Source organism: Capra hircus, chromosome 4, assembly GCF_001704415.2.
Source record: "Capra hircus breed San Clemente chromosome 4, ASM170441v1, whole genome shotgun sequence".
NCBI lineage: Eukaryota > Metazoa > Chordata > Mammalia > Artiodactyla > Bovidae > Capra > Capra hircus.
The window spans coordinates 28,973,501-28,986,497 of record NC_030811.1 but is presented as its reverse complement, the minus strand read 5'-3'; the positions used below and the strand labels follow the sequence as shown (position 1 = coordinate 28,986,497).

Below are 12,997 nucleotides of genomic sequence, written 5' to 3'. Positions count from 1 at the left end.
AGTCCTGGGTAATAAGCTAAATTGTCAGTCTGGTCAGGTAACCACTTCACTGAAGGAAGAATACTGGAATGGGTTGTCATTTCCTTCTTCAGGGGATCTTCCAGACCCAGGAAGCAAACTTGCATCTCCTCCACTGACAGGCAGACTTTTTACCCCCAAGATACCAGAGAAGCCCTTACTTTGTCATTATTCTCACTTTAATATATATACTCTTACACCATTGATGAAATGATCTTTTGAACAGCATGCATTAAAAACCAAAACAAAACCTCCAATATACCAAACATTTGTCAACTGACTACTTCTCTGATTTTAATATTTCTTTCAATTTCCAATTGAGCTTTGATTGATAAACATGAGATTAAAACTGGAAATAATGCCTTGTTCCAACAAATAATGGCAAAGGTAGGAATTTTAGTCACTGTCAAGATCACTGGAAAAGATATTTGGGAGGTAGACTGCTTTTCAAGGATGTTCCACATCTTTTGTTGCCATTCATTTATCCATAGAGTCAAACCAGCTTCACGCCTCAGTTTGCTATAAAGCAAACACTGTCCTTCCAACAATGCTATAACTGTTGTGTATGTCCATGGATATTTGCAAACTTAGAGGGCAACTGCTAAAATCATGGAGATATCTAAGGCCAACAACAGTGCTCCTTAAAAAAATGTCTTGTGGATATCTTTTCTAATTAAAAAAATATATAATGTGCTAACTTAAACAGTTACTGTCTTGGTAATTCTGCCATCAGTGCTACAAATTTTATCCAGAGTCATAACATAATGGATGCATTTCATCACATGCTGATACTCTGATTTTGCTTTTGGGTTTAGATTTGGTTAGAATGAAACAAATTCTCCATGGTGTATCCTTACCATCAATTGATGCTCTTTTGGGTAAAATTGTCACAGCCCCTTCTGCAATCTCCTCCTGCTGATAAACGGGTGCTATTTTGGATCCCCAACTATCAGAGCCAATCCAGAGAAAATGCCCACTTTGGTTTAATTTTTTTGCTGCTTCCAATATCCTCCTATGAGAATAAGAACAAATAAAACACATCACATTTACCAAGAAACTTTACACATATGAATGTTACAAGACCTGCTATATCAAGTCATCAGTACTCAGTAGGTCACCATTAAACAAGTCAATCATTCTAACTGCCTGAGTTTTAACATCTCCTAAAAGAAATAAATTGGAGACTTCAAGTCCAGTGCCTGATAATTAGCCTTATTCTTAACCTCATCCACATTATTCTGTCTATCATCATTGTTTGTCTTATTTCTTTTCAGTCCCTGGATTTTACTCAATAAACATTTCAGATTGAGAAACCAGAGGCTGCTGTTTCTATGTAGCAGAAAGCAGTCTATACTTGCATAAGAATGCTACAATTCTTGTGAAATATTACAAGATTCTACATTGAACATGAAATATATTAGAAAAAGGATGTGAGGTGCAAATATGATCCTAAATGAGGAAGAATATCAATCAGTACCTGATGTCATCTTCATTAGCAAACATAATCACTGCCCGAGCATTAGGTGTTTCTAGCAGGCGCTTGATAATTTTTTCAAATTCTCCAGGTCTTGGTTCACGTGGAATTTTCTGTGATTGAGCAATGCAAACACCACCTATTTAAAGAGAGAGAGAGAGAGTGATTCAGAAAAGACATTTACTTAACACGTTTAATGAGGTTAGCTACTTTATAGAAACACATGACTCAGTAATGGATATTGTTTCTCAAAATATCTGTCATTCTCACCTATTTAAAAGCAATCAGGATGTTTTGCATCCTAATATATATATATATATATATATATCTCAAATGAATGACATCAGTGACTTAATCACACATCAGGTTTTTGTTTTTAAGTTTAAACATTATTTTTGTGAATGTCCTTTAAGAAAAAATCAAAGTGCGCAGGATGTAGAACAGGAGAGAAAGAGTGGAAAGAAAGGCTGTTTTAATTCATTTAACATAAGTCCAAGTACAAGTGCTTTGATTAAAAAAAAAAAAGGTATGAATATGTCTTATAGGTGAGACTTCCTGTGATAAATATAGGAAGGTCCTTTTGCTAACTTATTTTGCGACCCCATGGACCCACAGGCTCCACTGTCCATGGAATTTTTCAAGCAAGAATACTGGAATGGGTTGCCATTTGCTACTCCAGAGGACCTTCCTAACCCAAGGATCGAACTCACATTTATCAGTAGACCTCTTTTAAAGTTAATTTCCTTTTTTTAGCTCATAGTATTGTAGCAAGAAACTTATGCAAAAACATAATATGTTATGAGACAAGTGGTCTTCAAGATTATTTGAGACACAAGTGAAGTTTCAAAGACACAAGCACTCAGTTGACATATTTCTCCACCATGAAAATCAAAATGGCAGAAATTTGATCCAGCTCATGGCAAATAGATGGGGAAACAATGGAAACAGTGAGAGACTTTATTTTGGGAGGCTCCAAAATCACTGCAGATGGTGACTGCAGCCCTGAAATTAAAAGATGCTTGCTCCTTGGAAGAAAAGCTATGACCCACCCAGACAGAGTATTGAAAAGCAGAGATGTTACTTTGCCAAGAAAGGTCTGTCTAGTCAAAGCTATGGTTTTTTTTTCTGGTTGTCATGTATGAATGTGAGAGCTGGACTATAATGAAAGCTGAGCCCCAAAGAATTGATGCTTTTGAACTGTGGTGTTGAAGAAGATTCTTGTGAGTCCCTTGGACAGCAAGGAGATCCAACCAGTCCATCCTAAAGGAAATCAGTCCTGAATATTCATTGGAAGGACTGATGCTGAAGCTGAAGCTCCAATACTTTGGCCACCTGATGCGAAGAACTAAACATTTCAAAAGACCCTGATGCTGGGAAACATTGAAGGCAGGAGGAGAAGGGGACAACAAAAGATGAGATGGTTGGATGGCATCACTGACTCAATGGACATGAGTTTGAGTAAGCTCCAGGAGTTGGTGAAGGACAGGGAAGCCTGGTGTGCTGCAGTCCATGGGGTCTCAAAGAGTTGGACATGACTGAGCGACTGAACTGAACCATCCAACTCACAGAACAAAAAAGGAAGAACACTTCTTTTGGTTTCTCATCTTAAGGCAATAAGAGGCCAAAAAGAAAAATGTAGAAAATACCTCTGCCCTTTGCTGACAGGCTGGGATAGGAGGAAAAGAAGGAGTTTTCCTCTGATGTAGTGGTGTTGAGGTAACATATTCTAATATAAAGAGAAAAAAATGACATCAGCAAGATGTTTCAATTGCGTTATGGTTTGAACATACTTTTTGAGTCACTTGAGAAGAAAATCACCATTTATTTACAGCATGGCTTCAACGAGCAAGGTATTTTTACTTCCACACAATTGGCAATGCATTCAATTACCCAAACATTACAGGGTGCCATTATATGCCATGCATCTGGCTGGACACTGGAAATGCCCAGTCTAACCCAGCAGTTGCTGGGTAGTCTGGGAAAGGGGCATTCCAATAAATTATCATGGAGCATGTAATGATTTTAGGATGAAGAGAGTATACCACACTTTGGGAACACAGAAGAGGGAGTTACTCAAGTGCTTGAGAGAACTGGATTTTAAATGGCAAATATACATAAGCTCAGGGGCAAAACTGGGACATTTCTGGTAGAAGCCAAGGTATGAAAGAGCCTTGTTGGGTCATGACTGGCTGGGGTTGAGGTTGGAAAGAATAGACAGGTCCAGCTTGACAATGACTTTATTAGACAGGCCAAATAATTTGGGTTTTACATTGAAAAGGCTAGGAACCCACAGAAAGTTCATAAGCAGGAGAATTACATGACGAGCTATGTGTTTTAGGAAGAAACTTTAGGCAGCCAAACAAAGAGGAACCATGTGGTAGCCACACAATGGGTGTCCAGTGTGTTGTGATCTGATTTAATACATGTGACAATGCCATATGATTAACAGTGCCACAGTACTGAAGGTTATTCTTCGTATAAGTTAGAACACTGCTAAAATTATCCTTGCAACAGCAGTACCCTCACTAACCCTACACTCTGCTCTTCAGTGCTGAGAATTGCCTATAAGCCACAGACTGAGCCTGTAAGTAGTCAGCCTACTGATATGTCCAAAATAGTTGTGATGATTGATTCATTCCTTTAGTAAATATTTATGGGGCTTCCCTGGTGGCTCAGATGGTAAAGAAGCTGCCTGCAATGCGGGAGACCTGGGTTCTATCCCTGGGTTGGGAAGATCATGTGGAGAAGGGAATGGCTACCCACTTCAGTATTCTTGCCTAGAGAATTCCATGGACAGAGGAGCCTGATGGGCTACAGTCCATGGGGTCGCAAAGAGTCAGACATGACTGAGGGACTAACAGTTTCACTATCTGTCAGCCACCATGCAAGAGATATGGATTTATAATGGTGAATAAAATGGACATATTTTAATGGTGAATAAAACCATATTATAATGGTGAATAAAACTCTTACCAGAGTTTAGAAATGTTACGGGTAAAACAGGCTTAACACAAAAAAACCACCAAATAAGTATATAAGTTATGGCATGCCCTACGAGGAAGAGCAAGGACATTTAATTTATATTGATGAAAAGTGTCCCTAAAGTTGGTATCTCTCCATTAAGGTCAGAAAGAAAAGAGAAGGGGAGAGAATCGAGTGGAAAATGGCAGGAAAGAACCAGTGGAGTTAATGAATGAAGGGGAGAGAAGTACAAGACAAAGATGAGAGGTAGATGGGATCCAGGCCATGCATGTCATTCAAGACCTGTGCAAGATTATGAGTAATGAAGGTACCTAATTTTCAGTAGCCCACAGGAGTATGTCTTTTCTATGACCACGGCATTTCATGGAAGAAAAATGAATGAGGACCACTAAGTGATATAAGAGGGCAACCTGGAATGGAAAGAATAGGAGGCCAGGATCCCAGTTAGGAAGTTACTAGGACAGGCAACAGGGGATGATGATGACTAGGGTGATACTATCAGTACTGAGGAGGGGCAGGTGTATGAGTGCTCAGCAGTATCCAACACTTTGCAACCCCAAGAACTGTAGCTTACCAAGCTCCTCCTTCCACAGAATTCTCTGGGCGAGAATAGTAGAGTGGATTGCCATTACCTTCTCCAGGGGATCTTCCCAACCTAGGGATCAAACCTGGGTCTCCTGCATTGCAGGCAGACTCTTTACTGTCTGAGTCACCAGAGACAGGTGGACAGTGAAAATTGGAATTAGAATCAGTGGGACTTTGTAACATTTTTCCCTCCTTTACTGAAACATGACTGGCAAATAAAAATTGTATATACTGAGTTGGCAAAAAAGTTCATTAGGGTTTCCCCATAACATCTTACAGAAAATCCCGAGCAAATTTTTTTGGCCAACCGAATATTTAGGTTGTATTAATTTGATCGAGGTGGCGCAGTGGTAGGAAACCATTAAGCACGACTCTAAGGTTTTGGCCTTTGTGATTGGTTTCCGTGGGGCTTCCCTGGTGGCTCAGACGGTAGAGCATCTGCTTGCAATGTGGGGGACCCAGGTTTGATTGCTGGGTCAGGAAGATGCCCTGGAAAAGGAAATGGCAACCAACTCCAGTACTCTTGCCTGGAAAATTCCATGGATGGAGGAACCTGGTGGGTTACAGTCCATGGGGTCGCAAAGAGTCGGACACAACTGAGCGACTTCAACTTTCACTTTTTCACTTTTCTGTGATGACATCATTCAACAAGTAGGAAATACAGGAGGGACAGACTTGATGAGTTTGATTCAGAACCACGCGGTTTTCAAAGTACCCATGGAACACTGAAATGGAAACAATGAGTCTGGAGCTACGGAGAAAGAAGGGAGTTGTAATCACAATGTTGTTAGATGCAGACACAGTAGTAATTGAAGTGCTGGGAGTGAAGTGATCAGTCAAAGAGAATATTTAAATCAATAACAGGAAAAGGTGACAGGTAGAGTTCTGAAAACCCACCAGCAGGAAGGGAGCTAGTGAATGAGACTGGAAAGGAGTGATTACATGTTTTGAGGAGAAAACTTTTGGGACAAACTCTAGGGATTACTTGAAAACTGCATAATGTGTGTAAAAATCAAATAAAGAAGTGTGGTGAGTGGAAACATGAGGTAACCATAGAAATGTAAGATCCAAACTGTAACACTCTCTGGGGAGCAATAGCTGTTTCAAAACATGACTGTGCTTTTAAGAAAATTGTTCTAATTACTTAAGGATCCCATTAAAAACCATATCTTAAGTATCATTCTGAGATTAACTCTGACTCCATAATCAGAAGAAATGAAGGCCAGAAAATTTTAATTATGATTTTTTCAGATGAGGAAAACAGGCAATCCGGACTTATGGTTTAGTCTGAATTCATTGGTTTAGTCATTTACTACAGATCCATTGAACATTTCTGTTCGTTCAGAATTAGTCAAGTTGGAATTTTACATTAGTCTATATTTTTTATTCCTTCACCTCACCTTTTATTTGTGAGCCTGGTCCATTTGTATCTTTCTTGAAAGAGGAACTGCACAAGTAATTTATTTCAGCTGAGCAAATCCTTACAAAGAACGTGCACCCGTTTGGTGCTTTATGGACATTTTATTGTAGAATGTATTACTCTCAAATAATTGGTGTTAGAAAATTAATATTCCTTTTCTTAGCCTTGAAACTCATTCACAACTTCTATCTTCACATCAGTCAAAAAGCCACAGAGTCCATTCATAAGTACCCATGGTCTATTATGTTTCCAGAGCTAAGGACTTTCTGTCTCCATTCTGCCTGCAACAGTGTTATAACTGAATGACAAGATGTACACATCAGAAAAGCCAGATAAGAATGTAAAATGATCTACTGCTAAGAAAATACTGCATAAGGTCAAATCAACTGCAGTAACAAATGACAGTAAATCCCCACCTCAAGTAATCATGACTATTTAAAACTATATAACAAGAGGTCGTCATACACTGTTAGTGTTTGGTTAAGCTACAGTAAAATTTAGTCAAACATTCAGGCTTTGTCAAAGATGTGTTTTCCTTTATTCATTATCAATTGTATCAATTTTAAAAGAGACTCTCTGACTTGACCTAGATTCCTAAAGTGTGGAAGAGGAGCTCTCTTGCATCAAAGCATGTCTATTCCATCTATTTCTTCATACCCCACTCTGGAAGAGTGATTGTGTACAATTCCAGGGACTCTAAATTCCCTGTTCTGCAGGTGTCCCCAGTTTAGCAAGAAATAATTTTTAAAGCTTAGCACTTAGGGAAAGACTGTTGTACGGAAGAATTTATAATTGGCTGCTTTCTAAAATTCCCTGTCTGATTTCCTCACCTGTGTAAATGTTTTCCCTTTGATTATTTAGTGATAATTAAAAGATCATTTGTTGAGCTGAGCATTTTACATACACTCTCCAACGCACTTGAGCACTCCTTCCCAGTCTCATGCATTCTGTACCTCCATAGTCCTAGGGAAAGGATTCTAACCTTGGTATTATCACCACAATTCTGATGCGGAAACTGAGAAATAGGGGTGTCAACAGCTGGCAAGAGTTTGAAATCCAGTTTCAAAGCCACATATGTGTGACTCCAAGACTTTTTCCATCATATTGCTCATCCACAACTGACTATACTTGTGACTTAATGGTTTCATGGATATCCATGACTGATGAATAAGATAAAGTAAATTTAAAGACATTCAAAAGACCCAGCAGGTCACCCCTTATAAACCGAATCAATAGCTACACAAATGCAGTCCTTCTATTGAGCATTAAGAACAAAGTTAAAATACTTAGAACTCATGCAGATTATAGAACTAATTTAAACTTTAGCATTTAACTAATCCATCCCCAAATCTTTCCAATAGCCCCTGTGAATGTATGTTCTCAGGAAAATCTTCCTGAGGCCTCCAGTCTTCCCCATCACCTTTGACTGTAGCAACCACAATAACTGTATATTTTTTTCATTGTTATCTTTTTTTTTTCACCTTAGACTGTAAGTTCCATAACTACTGAATCCTGGCTTTCACACTGACCACCATACTTCTCACTACCTATCACAGTGCTTGGCACACATGGAGTTCAATGACTATGTTTTGAATAAATACATGTAAGACTTACAAGAGACACTGCTGATATAAACAGAGGTGAGACATTTCTGACCTCAGACACCTCTCAGTCAAGTAGGAAAACATAGGATACATAAAAATATATCCTTATTTTTAAAAGTGATTAAAAGTGGCACACAAAAAGTTAAAAAAAATTGAAACTGAAATTCAGAGAAAGCTTCCACTGATGTGGCATCTGTCACCCAAAATGGCTTTTATCAGGGCTCAATAAATTAGAATATTACCTTGTCCTTAGTTTGTTCATCTGTAGGATTGCACAATAATTTGCTCTTATTGAAGTAAGAGCAAATTTGTGAACAATTTCAATCATAATTTTTATCTCTTTATCTCATATGTGAGTACCTGGAAGTCTCAGGTCCGAGAGACGAAATGTTCTTTACATATATGTTGGTTTGCTAGTGCAATAAGATGTTGAAGTGAAGAAAAATAGATATGGGTCAGAAGACCTAAGGGTCGGTCCTATGTGATCTTGAGCAAGTCTCAGTGTCCTCATCTGTGTGGCAAGATTCATAGAAACTATCTCCCAGGGATGAAAAGGGTAATATGATAAGTGCTATACAAATGTCGCATGGAATCCATTGTTAATATTGTTAATCATCATCCTCACCTTAACCGGATAAGCATCATCACTAGACTTGAGAGGAGAGACAGCTGATATTTAGACCTAAAACATGAGTTTGTCAACAGGTCAGATCTTGAACCTTCAGCTTTATTTGTGTAATGTTATTAAATACCTTAAATTCGGAGAAGTGGTAATTGCCTGCTTTTCTGTGCCAGTAAACAAGATGACTAAATTTCACTTTTCACCTGTTACAGACCATCACAGTGTCATCAGGGCAGTTTCAATGTGAGAGAATGGAGAAAGTGACTTACTTCTCCTTTGTCATCCCTGAATTCATACCTGCAGGATTCACGCCTCCTCTTGGAAGGATTTTATAAGTATTTTGAAGATCTGGGTTGAACATTAGAATTTATTCTTTAAAAGAGTAGTAGCATGGTGAAAACTATTCATCTATTAATGCTGCCGACCACTAAGTAGCAAATGTTGGGGAAACAACCCACACGCTCTTTTTATTTAAATACTTGCCTATAGATTATTAAGAAGCTGGACTATAGAGTGTTAAGACAATACTGCTGCAACCTTAGGAGTTTGAAATGCATATTTGCCTTGATCTCCGCCCAATGGAAGACCACCAGGGATGGTAACCGGACTGGGCAGAGAAGTCCAGCTGACTGTGGACCAATGACAAATTCCCAGCACCACCGGCAATGCTGAGGCTGAAATGCCTTCCAGAGTTGCTCCGAATTAGGTCAGATAGAACAAGTCATTTTACTTCCACATTTATCAGTGGCTTGCTGGGGGATATCCTGGGAAGAGGGGTAGATACATTAGTCAAGGCAGTTCCTTGCAGTCAGGGCCACCCCGTAGTGCAGCCACATTATGAGGCAAGGGCACCAGGAACCTTCACTGAATGGGGCTCTGAAAGGGGACTCACCATATATAAGAACTGAAACGAACGTACAGAGAACCAAAGATATTATATCTCTGAAGTAATAGGACAAGTCAAACAATTAATAAAATACCATTGTTTAATTTTAAAGTTCCTCTTCAAAGAGGACTTCTTGCACAAAGACAGGCAACCTATCCAAACAGTCCAATACTGGACTTGTAGCCAACTAGGACAAAAGAGCTGGCATCATAAAACTCCCTGTATTTCAGCAGAGAAGTTTTGTTAAAGCAATCTGAGAGGACAAAGAATCGTGTTTTTCGTTGTTGCTTATTTTTAAGAACAAAATCTCTATTAATAATGCAGAAAGAGAAAAATAAAACAAGAAACAATGTCACAGCATCAACTTCCAGCTGTGATGGAAATCCAAGAGGATTAAATTATTAGGAATGAAATTACTTACAAAGCTGCATATAGAATATTGAATGTGATTTTCTTTAAACAACATGATTATTACCAGTGTCTCAAGTTGGTTTACAATTTCTGTCAAGTTAAGTTCTAAGAAAATCATACTGAGTCTCTGATTATATAACTTGTTAGATCTGCATGAAAGAATGGTTTTTATACATAACACATCAACAAAGGTACCATTTTATCAATTGTTAAAGCTACTGGTAAAAAAGTGATGAGATTCTCAGGTGGCTCAGTGGTCAAGAAACCTCCTGCAACAAAGGAGATGTGGGTTCAATCCCTGGGTTGGGAAGAACCTCTGAAGGAAGAAATGGCAACCCACTCCAGGATTCTTGCCTAGGAAATTACACGGACAGAGGACTCTGACAGGTTACAGTCCATGGGGTCTCAAAAGAGTCAGACATGATTTAGTAACTGAATAATGACAACAGCAAAAAAAGTGATTGGTAAAAATTGTCAGTTGATCTTAAAAGATGGCTTATAATTGACCCTAATAAGAATGTGATACAGTCAGTCAAGTATTATTAACTTATTTTCTATGAATGCATCTTCAAATAATAGCAATGAACAAAACCAAATTAAGTAGGTTTTTTTGTTTGGTTGGTTGGTTCTTAAAGACAATAGAAACATGTTAGCTCTTAAAAGTGCCCAGATCCTAATTCTAATTCATACAGATTAAGGAATTTCTCCACCATCACCAGGCAATTCTCTGACCCCAACTAGGTATGCCACAATTCAACTCATCTCTGAAACTGTCTACCTGGAGATTGTCAGATTCCACAGGTTAAGAGTCCAGGTTCTACAAGACTGCCCCCCCAACTCCCCCACTTCAGATGTCAGTCACAAGCCCAGGTTGTTACCTGGCTTCTGACCCACCAGTTATAGATCAGAGATTCCCAAAACTCCCTCCTTAGGTTCAATTAATTTGTTAGGAGGCTCACAGAATTCAGAGAGACACTGTACTTACTAGATCACTGGTTTATTATAAAATGATATAACTCAGGAACAGCCAGATGCAAGAGATGCTCAGGCAAGGTGTGGGGAAAGGGCACAGAGCTTCCACGCTGTCTCTGAATCTCCAAGAGTTCACCAACCCATTAGGTTGTTGTTGTTAAGTTAGTAAGTCATGCCCGGCCCTTTGTGACACCATGGACCACACCATACCAGGATTTTCCCCTCCTTCACCATCTCCCAGAATTTGCTCAGATTCATGTCTCTTGAGTCAGTAATGCTGCCTAACCATCTCATCCTCTGCTGCTCCCTTCTCCTGCTGCCCTCAATCTTTCCAGCATCAGGGTCTTTTCCAATGAATCAGCTCTTCACATCAGGTGGCCAAAATATTGGAGTTGCAGCTTCAACATCAGTCCTTCCAATAAATGCTCAGGCTTGATTTCCTTTAGGATTGACTGGTTTGATCCCCTTGCAGTCCAAAGGACTCTCAAGAGTCTTCTCCAGCACTACAATTGGAAAGAATCAACTCTTCAGCACTCAGTCTTCTTTATGGTCCAACTCTTGAATCTGTACATGACTACTGGGAAAACCATACCTCTTCAAATCCCATCCTTTCAAATTTTTATGGAGTCTTCCTTACATAGGCATTGACTGACATGAGCATCAGGGGTTGAACTCAATTTCTAGCAAGTCTCTCCTCCTCAAAGGGCTTTCCCAAAGTCACCTCATTAACACAACAAAAGACACCTTAATTTCTCTCATCGCTTAGTAAATTCCAAGGATTTTAGGAGCTTTATGCCAAAAACTGGATTAAAAACCAAATCTGTATTTCTTATTACAAATCACAATATTACAACTCTTTGAACTAATTATCCTTGACATCATTTCTTTCCACCTTTCTGGACACATAAGTAAAATAACAATTTGGCCTAATGTAATTGGCCCTTTAGTGCTAGTTCTGTGAAATTTGTTCTAAGGTTTGAACAAGTGTAATCACACCTCTTGCAACAGTATTTTCACCTCCTTATGTGGTGTACAACTGGGACTTAGCAGCCAAGTGCACAGTGTGATAGAAGTGCGTCTGTTTGTCAGCTTCAAGTGCACTTTGTGAAAGAGAAGATTTATCTCACACATCACAGTGAAGAAAAAGTGTTATCTTTAACAACATGGATTAAAACAGTAAAATCGCACTTAAATCTGTGCTTATCTCCCCTCACCCCACCAAACATTTTTTGTCTATCAAATGCCACATCATCCTTAAATGTACTCTGAAGAGCAATGAAATGAGGGAATGAAAGTCCTGGTACAGAAAGGGCATAAGCTCCAAGCTGCTCCCATTTGACCCCTAAGAGTGGCAATGGAGAGGACTGGCTAGAGTGTCCCTCTCCTGCCTGTCTCCATGCGATGCTCAAAGCTTCTGATGCTCAGGAGGCAGGTTGGGCTGGGCTGGGTTCCTTGGGTCCATACAAACTAGAATGCAGTCATGAAATGCAACCCACTCTAGTTTTCTCTCCTGGAGAACACCATGAACAGAGGAGCAGAACTGGACGAGACTTAGCCACTCAAGTGTTCCAGAAAACATTGACTGGAACCACCCACCCTGACTAGACACCATAGTGACCATCTGCATGAGTTACTTTCTGACAGGAGGTCTTGGTAAGAAACATGGAACTAACAAATCACCACCAACAAGACGACTTCAGAAAAGGTCAAAAGGAGATGTCACATGTCTACTACCTCCCAGAATTCTTCTTGCTACCATCCATCTTAGCTGGGCAATGTGTGCACCAACAGAAAGGACCTTGAGTCAGAATGATTGGCCAAAGATAATCCGGAAATTAATCCCATCACCATAAAACCCAAGACTGCAAGCCACGTGGCAGAGCAGTTCTCCTGGGTTCCCTTATACTACTAATCTCCACCTGTGTGCCCCTTCCCAATAGTCTTTTGCTTTCTCAGCACATCTGTCTCTTTGGACAATTCATTTCCAAGTTTTAGACAAGAGCCCACTCTTGGGCTTTGGCTG

At 39.4% G+C, this 12,997-nt stretch overlaps 1 protein-coding gene across 1 annotated transcript in view; it reads right to left on the bottom strand.

Annotated features, from left to right (window-relative positions):
* Nucleotides 1-12,997, bottom strand: part of GRM8 (glutamate metabotropic receptor 8) — an 880,134-nt gene that overhangs the window by 497,589 nt on the left and 369,548 nt on the right. The window contains exons 4-5 of the mRNA XM_018046971.1: nt 1,496-1,631; nt 876-1,030 (exon numbers count right to left, since the gene is read on the bottom strand). Coding sequence (XP_017902460.1) covers nt 876-1,030; nt 1,496-1,631 — 291 coding nt within the window. The remainder of the gene's footprint in view (nt 1-875; nt 1,031-1,495; nt 1,632-12,997) is intronic.